This window comes from Ochlerotatus camptorhynchus, unplaced genomic scaffold (assembly GCF_037179485.1).
Source record: "Ochlerotatus camptorhynchus isolate MF236.1 unplaced genomic scaffold, CSIRO-AGI_Acam_v1.1 ptg000077l, whole genome shotgun sequence".
Taxonomy (NCBI): Eukaryota; Metazoa; Arthropoda; class Insecta; order Diptera; family Culicidae; genus Ochlerotatus; species Ochlerotatus camptorhynchus.
Window position 1 is genome coordinate 995,154 of NW_027040567.1, and position 19,652 is coordinate 1,014,805.

Here is a 19,652-nt window from a genome sequence, read left to right on the forward strand (position 1 = left end):
AATTGCATCCGGTCTCACCAAATGGTGTTTATTCGATAACCGCGTGGTGAGTGGTGGTGTTCTCCGGTACACAACGAAAGGCTCTCCGAAAGCAGCTAGCGATCATGGTTGACCTCAACCGCTGATCGGATTCAGTTCCAATTATCGTGTGTGGTGATGTCCGGTTGTCGGCATCAGCAGCAGCAGTGCTTTCGGCACGTGGCGTTGAACATTGTTCTCCAGTACACAACGAAAAGCTGCCTGCAAGCAGCGAGCTGCAGCCCTCATGAGCATCCATAGAAGGAGGAAGAAGCCGCACCGCTATTGATCGGAATCAGTAGCTCTTCGTGAGTTTCTGTGGGCCATCTATGTCAAGCGCGTCATATTAAAGAGTATAAACAAAGAGAACTCCGCTCAAATTCCTATTCCAATACAAAACACAAGCTCCTGGTGCAGTTAACAAATAAGATTTATTATATAAGACCACAACCCCAACCCCATTGGGCTGTCCCTTGTAGTTTTTGTAGAGGGGACAAACGAGACCATCCAACCAACTAGCGGGCAATTCTTCCTCCTCTCATATCTTGAGCAGGATACGGTGGATCATCTGGTGTTTGAGAAGTTCGGCCGGGAGCTCGTCCTTCCCCGCAGCCTTACTGTTTTTCAGCTCTCGTATCACCTTTTTCACCTCTTCTAGCGTTGGTGGTTCCACAGCTTGACCATCGTCGTCGATGTGTGTTCTGTTTGTAGATGCTCTCTCGGTCTCTCCGTTCAGCAACGTCTCGAAGTACTCCTTCCACCTGGCAGCCACCATCGTTTTATATGTCAGCAGATTACCTTCACGGTCATAGCACATGGCGGGAGACGGCGCTGTCTTACTCCTCACGCCATTGACAGTTGCGTAAAACCTTCACATATCATTCTGCTCCATACTTTCTTGCGCCTCAGCAATAACGCGTTCCTCGTACTGCCTTTTTTCCTGCGATGGGTTCGTTTCTCGGCTGACCTTGCTACCCTGTACCGCTCTCTGTTCTGACGGGTACCAGACACCAACATCCGGCTTCTGGCGACGTTCTTCTCCTCTGTCACTCGCTGGCACTCCTCGTCAAACCACCCGTTCTGGGGGCGCCTCTGAGCTGTACCTATCACCTCTCGTGCTGTTGTGCTCACCGCTCCGTGGACAGCTTACCACAGATTGTTGAGATTCTCGTTCACGTTGATTTCCGCTATCCGCTCATTCGGCTTCTGGTGGTACTCTGCAGCAACACCATCTACTGTCAAACGCTGGATGTTGAAACGCATCGATTTCCGGTTTCTCGAACTCGTAACGGTCGATAGACGCGCTCGAATTTTCGCGACAACGAGGTAGTGATCCGAGTCGATATTAGGACCCCTGAAGGTCCTGAAATCTACGACATCCGAGAAATGCCGACCATCCACTAACACGTGGTCGATCTAGGAGCAAGTTTCGCCATTAGGGTGTGGTTTTATAGTTCCATGCAACGCAAAAAGTAAACATTACGACAAAAATGTTTAATCAAAAATTGGCTAAATTAAGCTAAATATAATTTATCATGAACTTAGATCCTATTAATAATCTTCATGAACATGGGCCCTATTAACAATCTTGCTGGACATAGGCCTTGAAACATAGGCACTAGAATTGTATATAATGGCCCTTTGACATTTTCTTAATTATTTATTATTAAATTTACTTTTCTTAATTTATATTGAAAAGTAAATTAATATAAATAAGAAGATACACATGTATGTTTGTTGTTGTTGTTCCGATGAACTTCATTAAATCGATAAATGCCTATATGTTTTAGGCCTACAACGAACCATATTCATTAGGACTTACAAAGATCAACTTCTAACGCTTCCGTTGTATGAACTCATCAGCTATTGGAAGATCTTCTTCTTCTTCGCATTTCAAGCTTATTGCATATCGCATATTAGCTTATTGCATGCTCTTAACTTAGTGTTCTAGATGCATTTCCACAGTTATTAATTGAGAGCTTTCGATGCCTGTACCATTTTTGCATTGGTATAATTGTATGGCAAAGTCCAATCATACTTCTATGCCCAGGGAAGTCGAGACATTTTCCAACCCGAAAAATTTCTAGACCGGACCGGGAATTGAACCCAGCCACCTCCAGCATGGTTTTGCTTTGTAGCTGCGCCTTTACCGACTGAGCTAAGGGAGGCCTATTGGAAGATACATGCTAGATTAAATAAGAAACAACTCATTATATAATCTATCTTTGTTGAATGTTAAACAGCGCAACCAGAGAAAATTATCTCTGGTTACACCATTCAGCGTGATTTAATGGTGCAACAACGACATGTTTTTTATGTATGTACTTGATAGCACCTTAAAATTGAAAGAATGACTCCTTAGCTTAGGAAAAAATGCATCATGATCACATAATCTAAGTGTATCAATCAAGTTCAGTAAGCTATAAGCAAAGAAGCCTATCAAACATTAATTCAGTTGAAGACTTAGACCCCTCTATATCACAGGGTCCATCGGAATAGAATTAAGATAGCACTTTTTGTAATTAGTGACAAAATCCTTATAAAATAGGTTTTACGGGTAGTAAACTAAGCAGTTTTTAATTGGAATAACATAAAATCTAGGTTTGTTTACATTTGGCACATACGCCATTTTTAAATGTTTGACTAGTATTGATATGAGTTGACAACCTGGAAGGAGCGGCATATCTACACTCTCGGTCATAAGTTTAAGAACACCCCCAAAAAAACATGACTAAGTTGTTATATTCACATCTCTGTAATGTTACGTCCAATTTTCGTTCTCTTTAGATCATTTGAAAGGTATTGAATGGAACTTTCCTCGTAGGCCAATTGTTCAATATAATTTTCAAATTTTGTGTGCTAAATAGTTTTCAAAATTTACTCTGAAGAATCGTGGCTGATTTTCTTAGAATTGGGTTGGCCAAATTTTGAAATAAAAGTAGTAGTAGAACACTTATGCTATACCATTCAAATAATCTTTGGAGATCGAAAATTGAACGTAAAATGAGAGATCATTAAACAAAACATATTTGCATGGTTTTTTGGTTGGCAGCCGATCAACGCGAGGATTTTTGGTTGGCAGCCGATCAACGCGGGAAGTGCAAGTTGAGGATAAAGGGCCGTTTCTTCAACTACAGCATCATCAACGTGCACTGCCCGACGACGAGAAAGAAGCGTTCTATGCGCAACTGGAGCAGGTGTTAGACGACTGTTCGCAACGGGACGTCAAAATCGTCTTCGCCGACATGAACGCTCAGGTAGGACGGGAGGCAATGTATAGATCGGCAATCGGGCCAAACAGCCTGCATGCCATATCGAAGATGTGAGACAACGGCCAACCGTGCGTGAACTTTGCAGCCTCTCGAGGAATGATAGTTCGAAGTACCTTTTTCCCCCGCAAGGATATCCACAAAGCCACCTGGAGATCACCTGACCAACACACAGAAAACCAAATCGATCACATTCAAATCGACGGGAAATTCTTCTACGACATTATCAACGTCCGCACGTACCGCAGTGCGAACATATATTCGGACCACTACCTAGTTGCAGTATGCCTGCGCTCAAAACTCTCGACGGTGCATAACACCCGTTGAATTCGAACGCCGCGATCCAATATTGAACAACTACGGGACGCCGGAGTTGCCCAGGACTACGCACAGCAGCTGGAAGTTGCACTACCCACCGAAGAGCAGTAGTACTGCTGCAGCGGCACTAGGTACTGCGACCCCGAACCGAAGAAATGACTGGTTTGACGGCTAATGTAAACTGTTAGTAAAGGAGAAGAATGCAGCACGGGCGAGAATGCTACAAACCGCACGAGATTGAATGTGGAGCGATACAGACAAGCGCGGAACAGGCAAAACTCGATTTTCCGAAGGAAGAAGCGTCAGCAGGAAGACCGACCAGCCCCTGATCTTCAAGAAGCTGATGAGGAGATCGGTCGGCTGAAGAACAACAAAGCAACTGGTGTAGATCAACTACCAAGTGAGCTATTGAAATACGGTGGTGAAGCACTGGCTAGAGCGCTGCACTGGGTAATTGCCACGATTTGGGAGGAGGAGTGGATGGAAGGTGTCATGCCCAATCTACAAAAAAGGGCGACAAGTTGGATTGCTGCAACTACCGCGCGATCACACTGCTGAGCGCCGCCTACAAGGTACTCTCCCAAAATCTATGCCGCCACCTGTCACCATTTTGCAAGAGAGTTTGACAGTGAGCATGCATAAGGGCCTATACGCGATGATCGATTCTCTTCGTCGATTTTCTCTTTTGTTAATAACTCGCTAGATTAAACGTTTCTCGGTGCGTTTGCTGTTGCTTTTGATAGCCAATACAACCTGTTACTACTCTGCATTGAACAAATTCTAGAAAATTGTTTCACTTAGCTGTAGCAATGCAAAGAGAAAATCGATGAAGAGAATCGATCATCGCGTATTCGCCCTTATGCATGCTCACTGTCGAGTTCTTCGTGGGGCAATACCAGGCTGGATTCATGGGTGCCCGCGCTACCACGGACCAAATTTTCGCGATTTGGCAGGTTCTGCAGAAATGCCGTGAATACAACGTGCCCACACATCATTTGTTCATCGATTTCAAATCTGCATACGACACAATCGATCGAGATCAGCTATGACAGATTATGCACGAGTATTTCCGGATAAACTGACGTGATTGGTCAAGGCGACGATAGATCGAATTACGTTTTTTTTTTCCTTGTCTTGTTTTCCGTACTGAGCAGCAATTCTACCGACGCCAGGGAGGCTGCTCCCACACCTGGACCCTACCTATCGACCCATCAACTCATGGACCGGGGACCAACGGCTTTACTTCCCTTCCGAAGGAAGGCGTGATCAGAGATGTTATGCCTCAGAACATCCCGGCGGCGCCGACTGGGATTGAACCCAGGCCTGCTGGGGTGAGAGGTAATCACGCTTACCACTGTACCACCGGCGCCGCTATGATGTACGTTGTTCGAGTATCGGGGACACTCCCGAGTCCCTTTGAATCTCGAAGGGGGTTACGACAAGGTGAAGGACTTTCGTGTCTGCTATTCAACATCGCGTTAGAAGGTGTGATCAGAAGAGCAGGGATAGACACGAGTGGCACGATCTTCAAGAAGTACATCCAGCTTCTTGGCTTCGCCGATGACATCGACATCATGGCACTGAACTTTGAGACTATGGCGGAAACGTACATCAGACTGAAGGCTGAAGCTAGGCGGATTGGACTTGCCATCAACGCATCAAAGACAAAATACATGAACGGAAGAGGTTCTAGGGAAGACAATGTTAGCCTCCCACCCCGAGTTCAGATTGACGGTGACGAAATCGAGGTGGTCGATGAGTTCGTGTATTTGGGCTCACTGGTGACCGCCGAAAATGATACGCCACCGCACCGCACGAAGTTGATTGTCTACAAGACGCTGATTAGACCGGTGGTCCTCTACGGCCACGAGACCTGAACTATGCTCGTGGAGGACCAACGCGCCCTTGGTGTTTTCGAACGGAAGGTGTTGCGTACCATCTACGGTGGAGTGCAGATATGGATGACGGAACGTGGAAGAGGCGAATGAACATCAAATTGCAGAAATTGTAAGAATGCCGCACGACGACCCAGTGAAAATGGTTCTAGAAAGCGACCCAACAGGAACAAGAAGAGGCGCGCAGCGGGCAAGGTGGATCGACCAAGTAGAAGGTGACCTGCGGACCCTTCGCAGACTACGAGGCTGGCGAAGTGTGGCCATGGATAGAGGAGAGTGGAGACGACTTCTTCGGACAGCAGAGGACAACAAGGCCTTAGCCTGATTGGTAAGTTAAGGTAAGTATTGATATTTTCTCTGAGAGCATCTGGAACATTTCTGGATGTGACACTATCGCCCTGAGTACTCAATAAAACCGGTTTGATTTGACTCATGATAGATTCTGAAATGAATTAAAAGTAGGAACCATTTCCCCCGCCGAAACCAGGAACATTTTCTGATGTGGCCAATGGGTTTAACATCAAAATCATAGAATTCAGAAGCTCTATCTTTGACATATCGAGTCATAGAATCAAAATAATGCCTTGTTCAGACTACATAGTTTAAATCACTCTGAGTGAATGCTCACGAATTATAAAATCGCTAATTGTGACACTCTGAAACCGAAATGTACAGGTTTTATGAGTCAAACGCATACTTTACAATCTTCTTGTATCTTACAAGTACCGAATATCATTATAACAACTAATAGTTTCATAATTCTGAAAACAAAATTATAGCAAGTGAGTGGAAGCAACCCTGATAGATATAACAAATGATAATAATTGTCGACAAAAAAAAATTTCATAAAGATAGGTTTATAACATGTTATAACTATTAATCTGGCCTGTGTTTTATGGAGAGTACGAAAAAAGAAAAACAAAATGAAGGGACCGCTGAATCCATGGAGTTAAAGAAAATATCAGGTTGTGGACATTTGACTGTAACTTCCGTTATACACGGCCACTGAGAATAACTCAGAGTGAGAGTTACTTCTATTCAGAGGTACGGAGAAATTTCCTAAAACTGCAAGAACTCAGCGCGAGTACCTGCCGTTTTTAGAAATTTCTCATAAGTGGACCCCACACGATTGCTTTTATTGACAATAATCGTATTGTCAATACATTCAATATTGACGTCGATACATCGGTATTGACAATATTTCTGCATTCACATCATCAATATTATTGTCAATAATTCCCCTTCGCGTCAATATATTTAAAAGGTGTGGGGTTTACTATACAACTGAGTTATTATCAGTGGCCGTGTAAATAATGTGTGTACAAAAACAAACAACCAAGCTGCAAGCAACCCTTTGTCGCGAAAACGATGTTGTTTTGTTATTAATACGAAGGTAAACAAAATAAAATGCAAATGTATTGGTGAACGCGGAAAGAATCGGAATACGGCACCACACACCACACCACATGTGTTGCACTACACGCTTCACATCAGAGCACACGCTACGCGCTATATCTAAACTACTCAAATTTGAGTAGGATCCACTCATATCGGTACAGAGTGAAGCTTTTCAAAAATGAATAAATTAAGTTGAGGGTTAAAAGTTCACAAATGAACAAAATCGATCGGATTCAGCTCAATGTTGTCCATGTGTGTGTCACTCCAAACTTAAGTTACCCATTTTTGAATAGGTTCAGTTTTGACCAATCTGGTAGATCCTACTCAAATTTGGGTAGTTTTGAAAAAGCGTGCAGAGCTCCATCCAACGCTACATGGGTGTGTGTGTGTGTGTGTGTGTGGGTGCCTCAAGCTCTCTGTGGTGTGAGAACAAAGTTGTTCTGTTCTTGATTTTTTTTCATTCATTCCTTGACTCGCACTTATGCCACTGTCTAGAATATTGTGAAAATATAATATCAAATTCAATTTCCTCCCACTTTTACTTGAGTCTTTCAAATATACAAAACTTCTGACGTACCTCGATATCCTTTCCAGCGACGAATTCAAGCTTAACCCTCAGGAAAATCACTAAAAATCACTCGCGCACTGAACACACCGTTCCACACCGAGAACAAGAAGATTGCGATTTTTGACAGAAACGGCCGAACAAAAAAATGCATGCATGCTGCAAGCAGTAAACACGAAAACACCAACACACCTTTAAAAGTTCTGTAAGCACAAGGCCTGACCCTTCGAAAAGTTTGGCGAACTGAAGCTAGCAATAAAAGTCTACACAGTCGAATTTCTACACGTCTGGATAGGGTTCATAACCGGAGAACTCGCCGGAGAATGAACATTATAAAAAGGGCGAAACCAACAATCATGAAAAACTCCGGAAAAAAAACTAAGAAATTGTTCTTAATTGGGTTCTTTAAAGGTATTGAGGTAAATTCATATTCGTAATCTGCATTAAAAATGGAACCCAAACCCAAAATTCCATCAATGTTGGTACACTATAGAACTATTTTAAATAAGAATGATTACATTTGCAAAAATCACCTTATAAGCGCCCCTCGGTGTCACTTTGAATGGGACCGAGCTGTCAGTTTGTCAGTTTAGTGTCAAACAGTGAAGTTATTATTTTGCTTTAAATCTTGATTTAAAAATCGAGATGAAAGTTTGTGGGTTCGAAAAAAAAAATATCGCTGTGCTCAGAAAACGAACTTAATTGCTACTGCAATACTGACAACTCAAAATCTGTGAATATTCACTATCAACGTTTGAAAATTTGAGTTCAAAACACCTTCTGCATTTCTGTTTCAATTTTATTAATCTTTTCATTTCCGTTGGACTGAAACGAGTGTGTTTCAAGCATGCTCGAGTTTAGTGGCACCGGTGGTGTAGTGGTAAGCGTGATCAGCTCTCACCCCAGCAGGCCTGGGTCCATTCCCAGTCGGCGCCGCCGGGATGTTCTGAAGCATAACATCAACAAGCCGTTGGTCCCCGGTTCATGAGTTGATGGGTCGATAGGTAGGGTCCAGGTGAAGGAGCTGCCTCCCTGGCGTCGGTAGCATTGGTGCTCAGCACGGAAAATAAGATCGACGGAAAACAAATCAAGGGAAACAAATCATTCTCGAGATCATTCTATCAAATATCTGATCAAAATGGAAATGCTATGCCAATATTAACATGAAGCTTTAGAGTGATAATTTTTAACTAATGATTTTAAATTGGCTCACTACATTACAAGCCTATTGGTCCCATGCAAATCGATTGACGTACCCCATTCTAGTCGAAATTCTAGTACTACACAATGCTTGTTTTGATTCGCTATGCAAGTTTGACAGATAAAATGAGGGCTTCGTGAATTTTCCTATGTTTCGACGGGTGCATCGATTAGCTTGAGTACCAGAGCTAAGCACGTTTCTTCGGGACATTCTGGGCTTAGAGTTAACTCTATGCCGAGACTACTGGATTGTACTAGCATTTTCACCAAATGAACTAGTGTGTTTTTGTTATATCTCTTTCACTCTACTCAAAACTGAAATGCATAAAAAAGAATGACAAAATGATACAGTCTTTGCACACTGTCAAAGATCATTGCACACAAAATCAACTTTGTTCAAATCAAAACAAAAATACTAGCTGGTGGCTGATGGTACAAGCTTCTAAGGCTCTGAACCATTTGGTGGATTATTTTAACTTTTGGTTAAAATTTGACAGATGGAACTTTATCGATTAACCCTGCTATCCGAGAATGGTTACTTCTGACAGACAAGAAGTTAAATTTTTTTTATAGAAAATAACATTCGAAATGTCACTTTTAACCACGAGCTAAATTTAACTCGGCAAATGGTTCCCAGCCTAAGAAAATTCTATTGCAGCGAACCACATTATTTTAATTGATTTCTTCGCCAGTTAGTCGTCTGTCACTTCGTTTGTGCTACCCTAATAAAAAATAACCATAAACGAACGATAACCCAAATCATTGAACTATTCCACAAATGGTTTGAATGATACCCAGAACACGTCGTTAAGCAAATTAACCATACAATTTTTATTAGGGTATAACTTTCTATTTGTCACGAATTTCAAAATGGGTTTTGTGGGATGAAACTTCACAATAGCTGCCGTCATTTGTCATCAAAATCTCAAAAATTAAAAAGTTTGATTTTTGACAGTATTGTATGAAACAGATTATTTTTAACAAAAATTAAGTTCATACTTAATGTCGGCGTGTCGGTGATATATTAAAGACCGCTGCGGCTTTTTTTTCGCTTTTGTTAACCCTATGCCACCAAATCTCTACACAAATCAATGTTGTTTACCAAACCCATCTGACAGCATCTACTGACGACAGCGCCGCACACAGTGACAGGTATATAGTGTCACATTGTGGTCAATATTACACAACCAGTAATCGAAAAGTCTCACCCCGGTTCGTTCCGTGGTTCCGAGTCATCGTATATCCAATTCGGCATTAACCAGCAACACATCCGCGATGGCCGAGGCTAACCAGTCAATCGTGAAGAAACTCGGCCTGAAGCCGTTGACCAAGGAGAACATCCTGTACTACTATTTTCCGCTGCAAAGTATGGTCAGCTATGCGGCTCTCTCGGTAAACGTCATGAACCCATCAATCGCCATCAGGTACACACGGCTATATTTATATTATAACTACATTATACATTGTAAACACTCATTGCGTTCCAATCTTCTAATGCACCTAAACTTCCTATTCACCAGATTGCTACCCAAGCGGGACGTCACAAACTTCCTGCTCGTCCACACCTTGTTCGGGACGACACTGTACTTCTACAGTCGCCCGCACTTGGCTGCCGTTCCGGCGCAGCGTCGTGCCGCCTATAGCTTTTGCGGAGCGGTTCTGTTCAGCTTCGGTTCGGTGCTGGTTTGGGCCGTGTTGCGAAGTGCCATCCCAAGGAACCAGGGTCTGGCCACGGCACTGGGGCTGTCGTCCGGCGTGGTGATGGCGAAGCTGGCGTACGATTACTTGGACAGCAACGATAAGCAGTTAGTGGCCAAGAATTAAGGCTTACGGTTCTTAAAAGGTAACCGAGGAAATAATTTCGGAGGTGCATGTTTGATTGTAATGTTCATTTATTTTTTTTTCAACATCATTTAGAAAGTTTTATTCATTAAAAGATTGTTAGATGGAATAAAGATTGTTTGATTCAATTCTACGCTACATAATTCGCAGCGTCTTTTTCGAAATAGAAACGTCTTTAGGATTCAAGTTTTGCTTCGAAGGATTCTAGATAATTTGGTCATCCGAAAATACCTACAAGTCGAATTTAAATGAATGCTGGAGAGGTAGCCGATCGGAAGAATGGGAAAGCCGGAGCAGCAGCAACAGTCTTGGCAACGAACGGAATTGAATACAGGCAGCGGCAGCGCTCTAGGCGGGGGGCGCTGTATTATTACTTGGGTAGGCTTATGTGCTGCCGATGGATAGCTGTATGCCAATGATGTCTAGTATGCAACTGGAGCAGCAGCTGCTAAGAATCCTGGGTTGGCTTCAACATTGACATCGACAATAGCCAGGCAGCAAATGGCTTGCAGGAGTTAATTCGAATTTATTTAAACATCACTACCACGCAAACCAACAGCATTATTGTGTAGGGGAAAGTTGCCCCTACCTGTTGATACTGTTGGTGGTCTACGAAAGGCTTACAAAGTTTTGTTTAAATACATAATCTGATAGGCCCTTTTCAATTGTTGGTCCAAATATTTAGAATAGAGGCCAACCGCCTTTGCGTAGGCAACAGATCTCACTAGCACCTTCAGGTTTGAATCTATGTTGTACAATGCGGTACTAGCTGTAGCATACGGCCGTTGAAAACACTTAAAAATGTTTGAAATTTATACACCGATTTCTTAAAAAGAAGTTTTTTTAAATGTTATAAAACAGGGGTATTTAGTTAGAATTAGTCGTGTGTGTATAGACTTCTCTGACGCTTGTGAATTTCGCAAGTATTAGTGCAGAACTTTGGGTAAATTCAAAGGTTTTCTTTCACTATTACCCCGAGTTCTGCACTAATACTTGTGCATTTCACATACGTCAAAGAAACTTGAAATTCAAATCAAAATAATTTAGTGATTTTTACCGTTTGTACTGAATTTTCAACGTTATTATACATTGATTACATTAAAAATAGAATGTATTGTTTCTAAACAGTAACTGAGTTTAAATAATAAACTGTCGAACTTCAACTTCGATTTTCTCAAAATGGTGGATATGTAACATTGGTCTATTTGAAAAGTGACGCGAGAATTATTCACCAAATGAAACACAGCCTAGGTCCCAATATTATCAGTGGATCGACCCTTGAGCCAGATGTAATATCGATCCTTCTCTGAAGATCGCCCAATCTTATGTGGTATGAAACCGATGAAAATTTGTAAAAAGTAACTCTTTCCGAAAATTTTGGGCGTCCTGAAAAGGACGGTTTTGTTCTCTGTCGGCTCCTTCCGAACTGTTTCCTACTGCTCTTCTGATTTTTTCGGGGTTTTCTTCGGTAGGAGCACCGTATGAATGTTGGGCAGCACTCCGCCTTGGGCGATCATCACACCGTGCAGCAGCTTACTCAATTCTTCGTCGTTCCCAATGGCCAACTGCAGATGACGGGGAATGATGCGGCTCCGTTTGTTATCACGAGCGGCATTTCCGGAAAGCTCCAAAACTTCTGCTGCCAAGTATTCCAACACCGCAGCCAGATAAACAGGAGCGCCTCCGCCAATCCGTTCGGCATAGTTGCCCTTTCGTAGAAACCGATGAATTCGGCCAACAGGAAATAACAAACCGGCACGCCGCGAGCGCGACGTTGGTTTCGCCCTTCGAGATTTGGCACCTTTTCCGCGACCAGACATTTTCTGCAATTCAAACAGCTTTTAACAATCAGAAACTCAAACAACCGGACTAAATCTTCGAATAAAACCAATTTTTCATTAAATTTTAATAAGTACCAAATGCGATGCACAGAACATGTCATAAAGGCGGAGCAACAAATCAACATTGTGTGAACTATGTAAAAAAGGCGGAGCTTACATTGGTATGTCATACGAATAAAATCAGTCGATTTTTTTTTTTTGCATCAATTATAATACGACTTTCATTCAGTTCAAGTGCATTTCAACGATGGCTCCTAAAAGTCCAAAGGCAAGCAGTACCACCGGTAGCGGCAATAAAGCTACAACGAGGAAAGTTGGCAAAGGTCGGAAGGTTATTTCCAATGACCAGGTTAAGAAACGTGCTGCCAAAACCGGTCGCAGGAAGGAAACTTACAGCGGATACATCTATAAAGTTCTGAAGCAGGTTCATCCCGATACTGGCGTTTCTTCCAAGGCTATGGTCATTATGAACAGTTTCGTGAATGATATTTTCGAACGGATTGCTGGTGAAGCTGCTCGACTGGCTCAAATCAACCGAAGGATGACGATGACGTCTCGTGAGATTCAAACCGCTGTCCGATTGCTGTTGCCAGGAGAGCTAGCCAAACACGCCGTTTCCGAGGGAACCAAAGCCGTCACCAAGTACACCAGTTCCAAGACGAAGTAAAATTTCAGTGACCAAAAATCAAACGGCCCTTTTCAGGGCCACAGAATCTGTGAAAAAAGAGATTTCTTTAAACTTTCCCAAGTTGTAATTAAACCCTTTTCGTGCAATGCTGGCAGAACTCAAAATGTAAATCATATAAGTAAGTTTTCTGCATTCAATGAACGAATTTTATAAATCTTTTCCATTCTCTAAATCACATGGTTTCTTTCAAATTATCAAATCAAGAGCAAATTTTCATTACACGCTCATTCATTTTTACTCGAAAGTGAGTAGAAATCCACTCACTTTGTTAAAGTGGAACTACTCTAAACCCAAGTTACTCATTTTTGAGTAATGGATGCATTTGTCAAATTCAGAGTAACTTCTACTCAGTTCCGGTTTTCGGGAAATTAGCCAAACTGAGTGAATGTAACTCAGTTCTTGTAAAATATATCGGTTAGAGTCGGTGTATAATGAGTCACGCCAAGAGTGAAGCCAAGTCTACCTATTGAACTGTCAAACCGGCTACCTATCGTGCAAAGTAAACAAACATTACGATGCTATGAAAGGTCCACGAAAGGTATTGCAATAAAATATAAAATATGATCGAAGAAATGATCATATACACGCAGTGAACATTGAATCGTCATATGATACGTTTGGTAACGATCAGTAATGAGAATTTCTACTATTTTTTGTTAAGATGATTGGACAAAATCACTGATATAATGATTTACAACAGGCGCTACTTTTTTTTGCTCGCTAGAAGTCATTTGAAGTTGATGTAGCAGTCCTCTGTTGCCAAGTGAAAAGAAAGGGAATCTTTCGAAAACCGTGATGCGAGTTCAACTGTTTTTCTCTTGGCGTGACTCATTATACACCGACTCTAATATCGGTATATAAAATGAGTAATTTTACAGAATGTGAGAAAAGTAAACAACATATTTATTAAAAGATAAAATAATAACGTTAAGGTTACATCTCGTTACATTGCAAAGTTCCCGACCAACCGTTCGTGAAACTTCTTCAAAGTGCTTTATACAGAAATAAAGATTTATGTCGGCAATCCTTTACTTTAAATTTTCTATGATTTCGAAGTACACATTTAAAAATCTTTATTGCTCGATACTTACATTTAAGATTATTTCTTCATCGGTCATATGATAGTAATCTATAAAGGTGCCATACTAAATTTCTTTTAATTTCGATATCTCACATGGACTTTAGTATTCTTTACAAATATTCATCAATAAATATTTAAATACTGATATCATCGTAACTTTGACAAAGAACAACAAAGATTGCCATCGATGCACATTTATACACCCCTATTCTGTATTTCGTTTCGAACGAAATTCTCATACAAAAAAATATTTTTTTGTATGAGAATTTCGTTCGAAACGAAATACAGAATAAGGGTGATAATCTCCTTGTTATCGATTTGCATCGCTGGTTAAAGAGAGTTCGAGACACACCAGGTGACAGATAGCAATGTTTATATTATTTATCGACATATTCGGCATTTCATCGGAAGAAGCAATCTGCTGGTAAATGAACGAGAAGACCGATGGCCGTGACGCAGCAAATGTTTACCATTGTAGTTCTTCACGTTTTATATTTAATAACCCGTGATAGCATGCGTGGTGGGATTCTCGGCATTTGGAACCCAATGAGGAAAATTAATACCTTTTTGAACTCTATTACACCTACATGGCTGACTGGTTGATGGTTATGACAAAACAATATTGAATTCATGTATGAAAAGATTTACAGAAATTTCAATACACCACATACTAGAGTGTGTTTGCCTGTCGTTGATAAGCTCATCAACAGCAGCCGTGGACCCGAGGATTAGCAACCAACAACGAAATCAGTACACCCCAGATGGCCTGGGATCGAAACTAGAAATTATGCAGATAAAAAATCACAAATAAAATCAGCAGTTGTGTATCGATATTTTAATTTTACAACAGAAATCGATATTTTGATCTGGCAACACAATCGATATTTTAACATTGGTAACGATTGATAGCAATATTTTGAGACAGATCTTTATAAACGATTCACGATTAGACTTTTAGCATCTTTACAATTATTCATGAAATGGTGACGATCGCTATCGATTTTTCTTATGAATGGCTTTGAAGATCGATGTATAGAAAATTAAACAAAATTAACAAAATGGTTGGTCGGGTTACCATTAATTTTGAAAACTTCATATATGGAGAACATTGGTTCATCAGTCCTCTTGCCGACAGGAAATTTTTCGTACTCCTGAAATGAAAGTTAATTCGAACTTTCTACATATCATCGATCACATAATCAGTTTAAAGAGATCTACCTTCTTGCTTGTTGATATGAGGTGTAATAGCACAAACGAAGTGACAGACGACTAACTGGCGAAGAAATCCATTTAAATAATGTGGTTCACTGTAATAGAATTTTCTTGGAAGCTTGTGCCATCATCCACCAGATGGGCTAGTTTTTTGACGTTGGATAACGTCTTTCGGCAACATACGGGGGTACAAAATTGAAAACAGTCATTTTGGATGTGTTACGAAAAATTAAAAGATTTTGAACGATAATAACTCAACCGTCTCTCGATAGATTTACAAGATAATGGCATCAATCGATTGGAAATATTTCTAGCAATTTGTTGAATGTTTCAAAACTATTGATTTCATCCTGTAAACTATTGAAAAATGGTTAAAAGTAAACCATTGTCTAAAGGTGGTGAAAATCGATTGATTTTTTTTTTATATTCTTATACTTTCTCCAACCGAGACATCAGATGCGAGTATCTGACACCTCTGATATTTTCTGTTCTACTATATAAGCGTCCAACAAGGTCGCCCGTTCCATCATTCTCTGCTTGATCGTCAAGCAGTTCAGTTCGGTGTTAGCTCGCTCTCTCGAGTTGTTTGAAAAGTTCATTGCGATAGTGTTCGTGTTCTCTCTTTCGCGGTTTGTCGTGCGTGTGTGTGTGCCCCGTAATGGGGAAGCATCGGTCGCGAAGCCCGGCGAAGGTCCAGAACCCCGGAGAAGGAAGCTCTGGTGTGCCTACCTCGAACAGGTTTGCTGTTCTCCCCATGGATGGGAATATCCAGCCAGCTGTGTTGGAAAAACGCAGTAAGAAGAGGAAGAAGAATCGAGGCCAGTCCGATGTCACTGCGACGAACAACAGCGATGTTGGAGATTTCGGTGACGCTGCCGAAACCGTGAATACTGCCGAAATGAGCACGGCAAAAGTGAAGCTACCTCCATTGGTAGTGAAAAATGCCCATCTTAATGTGCTCATTGCGGATCTAGCGACGCTGGGTGTTAAAGCCGAATACAAGTTGGGCAGAGTCGGCACTAAAGTGATGCTCCGTACCAAAACGGAGTTTGACGTGGTCGTCGCCCACCTGAGGAGTTCCAAGGTGGAATTCTTTACCCACGACATTCCCGGTGAGAAGCCGTTCAAGGTCGTCAACAGGGGCCTACCAAACTTCGACCCGAAGTTTATCGAATCAGAAATCAGGGACCGGTACAAGCTGGCCCCAAGTGCCGTGTATCGAATGACAAGAAGAGACGAGAATGTGAAGGCGTATCCGGATAGCCTTTTCCTGGTACACTTCCAGAAGGGAACGGTGACGCTCAACGCACTGAAAGCCATCAATTCCATCATCGTTCGCTGGGAGCCATACCGTGGCGGCCATCGCGATGTGACTCAGTGCCAGCGGTGTCTGAACTTCGGACACGGTACCCGCAACTGCAACATTAAGCCACGCTGCGGAAATTGCGCTCAAGACCATGCCACCTCCGAATGTGCTGCGGATGAAGCTGTGGCGTCCAAATGCGCCAACTGTGGTGGTGCTCACCAAGGATCCAACAAGCAGTGCCCTAAACGCGAGGATTTCAAGCGCATCCGAAATCAAGCGTCCACCAACAATCAACCAGCACGAAGGAAGGATAAGGCCCCGGCTTTCAGGACAGAGGACTTTCCACCTCTTCGTGGACAAGCGAATCCCAGGGTGCGATCCGCGCCCCCTCAAGAAACGTCTGGATCCTCTGCTGGACAAAGCTCTCCATCCCCCCCTGGATTCTGGAGGCAACCAACAGCTCAAACAAACAATCCCGATCTGTTCTCAGCAGACGAACTGATGGAGATTTTTATCAACATGACCGGTGCTCTACGTAAGTGCCGCAATAAGCCCGAACAAATCCAAGTGCTCGGTAAGTTCATCATCCAATATGGTGTCTAAACCGCTAACCATCGCTACCTGGAACGCTTGCTCTGTAAGAGCTAAACAGATTGAGCTTGCCGACTTCCTCCGCAAGCATAGCATCGACGTGGGTCTTCTAACCGAAACCCACCTAAAGTTCGGTGACAGCTTCTGGTTGCCTGACCACAACATTATCCGGCTTGATCGCACCAGCTCCAGGGGGGGTGGTGTAGCGGTCATCGTCAGAAAGGGAATCAAGTTTTGCACTCTGCCCCACATCCGCACTTCTATCATCGAGGCCATTAGTGTGGAGGTGGAATCACCAACTGGAAACGTCCGGTTCATCGCTGTTTACTGCCCACGCCAGTGTACCGCAAGCCTCGCCGCAAGCAACGGATTAGGAATCCAATTCAAGAAAGACCTGACCGCCATCACCCGTACTAGCTCCCGATTCATCGTTGGGGGCGACCTGAACGCCCGCCATGAAGCTTGGCGGAACTACCAGAGGAACCGAAACGGATGTCTATTGTTCGACCACGCACAACGTGGACTGTACACAGCACAAACGAAGTGACAGACGGAGCGGCTCAAAATTTGATTTGACGCACTTACGTTTGAAATTTTCGAGTGTACCTCACGGCAACACTATCTACTCATATGTACTAGCTTAAAGTAGGAAGTACCGTATGTTATCTCTTTTTCTCTAACGAAAATTTAAAGGGAGAGCCTGTTGTCAAACAGCATGTCATTATGACGTTTAGTTGTTATCTGCTTTTCTTTTGTATAACAAAAGATCATATGCCAAAATGATTAGGGGTGAACACATCGGGTTAACATTTGCTTAGAAGTAAACGATGTTGAGCTGCCAATGACTCGCGCTTGTTGCCATTGTTGCTAGATTTCTTCAGTCCGTGCTTCTAACCAAAGTTAGAGTCGACCGCGACTGAGAAGACATCGACAGAACTCCTCCGTAGCGGAACTGTTGACGCTTTTCGGGGAGTCGGAGGATGGTGATAGGAAGGAGGACCTGATTGGAGTTTGTCGCGAGGCGGTGGATGGAATTCGATGCCGATGCCGGAAGGTGGTAAGTTTAGTTCAGCCATAACATTTGATAACGGCACAAAAGCATTTGTAAACAAACTTTCTAAGGCCCTTTACACGTGAACCAAAGTACGCCCACGCAAACCAACATCATCGGATAGGGGCAACTATCACTTTTCCGAAAGTGGTATTGGTATTCGCGTGTAAAGGGCCTTAGAAAGTTTATTTACAAATGCTTTTGTGCCGTTATCAAATGTGCCTGAGTTGATTTTGGATTCTGGATTCTGTATAATAAATTTTACTTTTTCAGGATAAACTACACATATTAGTGCAATGCGCTTGCTTGCTGGAAGATTGCACATACGAAGAAGATTTTGGCTGGATTGGATGTGATCTGCTCCACCACAATTCGATTGTTGCGGCATTGGTCCGAGTCTGACGAGTTGGCGATCCGAGTGAAACCAGTAGGGATCTACAACGATGTGTTCGATAACTCAACGGCGCTGCAGTTCAGTGTGGATCAGAAGCGGGCAGCGAAATTCGCATCAGTGATATATAGAGAAGTTTAGCGAGATGGAAATGGCAGAATTATTCCACAAGAGTTTGCCTTATTTGGAAATAATTAGCTTGGGTGAGGCTTCCAAGCAGTACATATAATTAGTGGATATTCTTAGTAGGGTTAACTACCCCCTTTACGGTCTATTAAGCAAAACACGCACTTAGTCTTTCTTAATCTAGCACAGTTTAGCATCAAACGAAATGTTATTCTTACTGATGGCTTCCAAATTTATTTACCTTTCTGTGTACGTACCGTAAGATTTAATAAAGAGAAATCGTTGAGATATTGTCAAAAGTCTAACACTGCTTCTTGATGCCAAACTCGGCCTACGGATTCTAAACTCGGCTAACGCATTGAAACGCCAATGAATTCACTTCGGCCTATCGGATGAAGATAAACATTGATTCGAACGGAGCACTTCTTTTGTTTTTGTGAATTATGGGTGCAAAGCTTCAAATCACGCATTCTCATTGACTTTGTTCGATAGCTAATTGACTAAAGTATCTTACCAAACCCATAATTGACTTGTTAACTCTGAAATCATGGATTTATTTGATGTTTTCTGCTTGATCGGCCCAAAATAGGTTTGTGGTTATGCGAATACATAAACCGCATACTTCACAATAAATATTTGCATAAAAACTATACATCTAAATATATGTTCTTTCATAACATTTCAACCAATAAATAAGCACCAACACAACCGATTGCAGAAATTCCCTTATAAACTCTTATTTATTTGCATCCTTACGACAGTTTACATTAGTTTAGAAGTTGCTTCCGGATGGGTTAGAGCCCGTGGCGATCTAAACCATGTAACCATGGTACGTTGTACGGCGGGAATATCCCACTTCT

At 42.2% G+C, this 19,652-nt stretch overlaps 2 protein-coding genes across 4 annotated transcripts in view; one reads left to right on the plus strand and one right to left on the minus strand.

The window, feature by feature from the left end:
- Nucleotides 1–7,571, minus strand: part of mrj — a 351,864-nt gene extending 344,293 nt beyond the window's left edge. For all 3 annotated transcript variants that reach the window (XM_065217476.1, XM_065217478.1, XM_065217474.1), the window contains exon 1: nucleotides 7,476–7,571. The gene's annotated coding sequence lies outside the window, so the exon portion shown is untranslated. The remainder of the gene's footprint in view (nucleotides 1–7,475) is intronic.
- Nucleotides 7,572–9,828: 2,257 nt separating this feature from the next.
- On the plus strand, nucleotides 9,829–10,648 carry LOC135697580 (uncharacterized). The gene is made up of 2 exons (XM_065217359.1): nucleotides 9,829–10,087; nucleotides 10,184–10,648. Exons 1-2 carry the CDS (start codon nucleotides 9,939–9,941, stop codon nucleotides 10,485–10,487), a joined length of 453 nt encoding a protein of 150 aa, XP_065073431.1. The 5' UTR covers nucleotides 9,829–9,938; the 3' UTR covers nucleotides 10,488–10,648.
- Nucleotides 10,649–19,652: the final 9,004 nt, after the last annotated feature.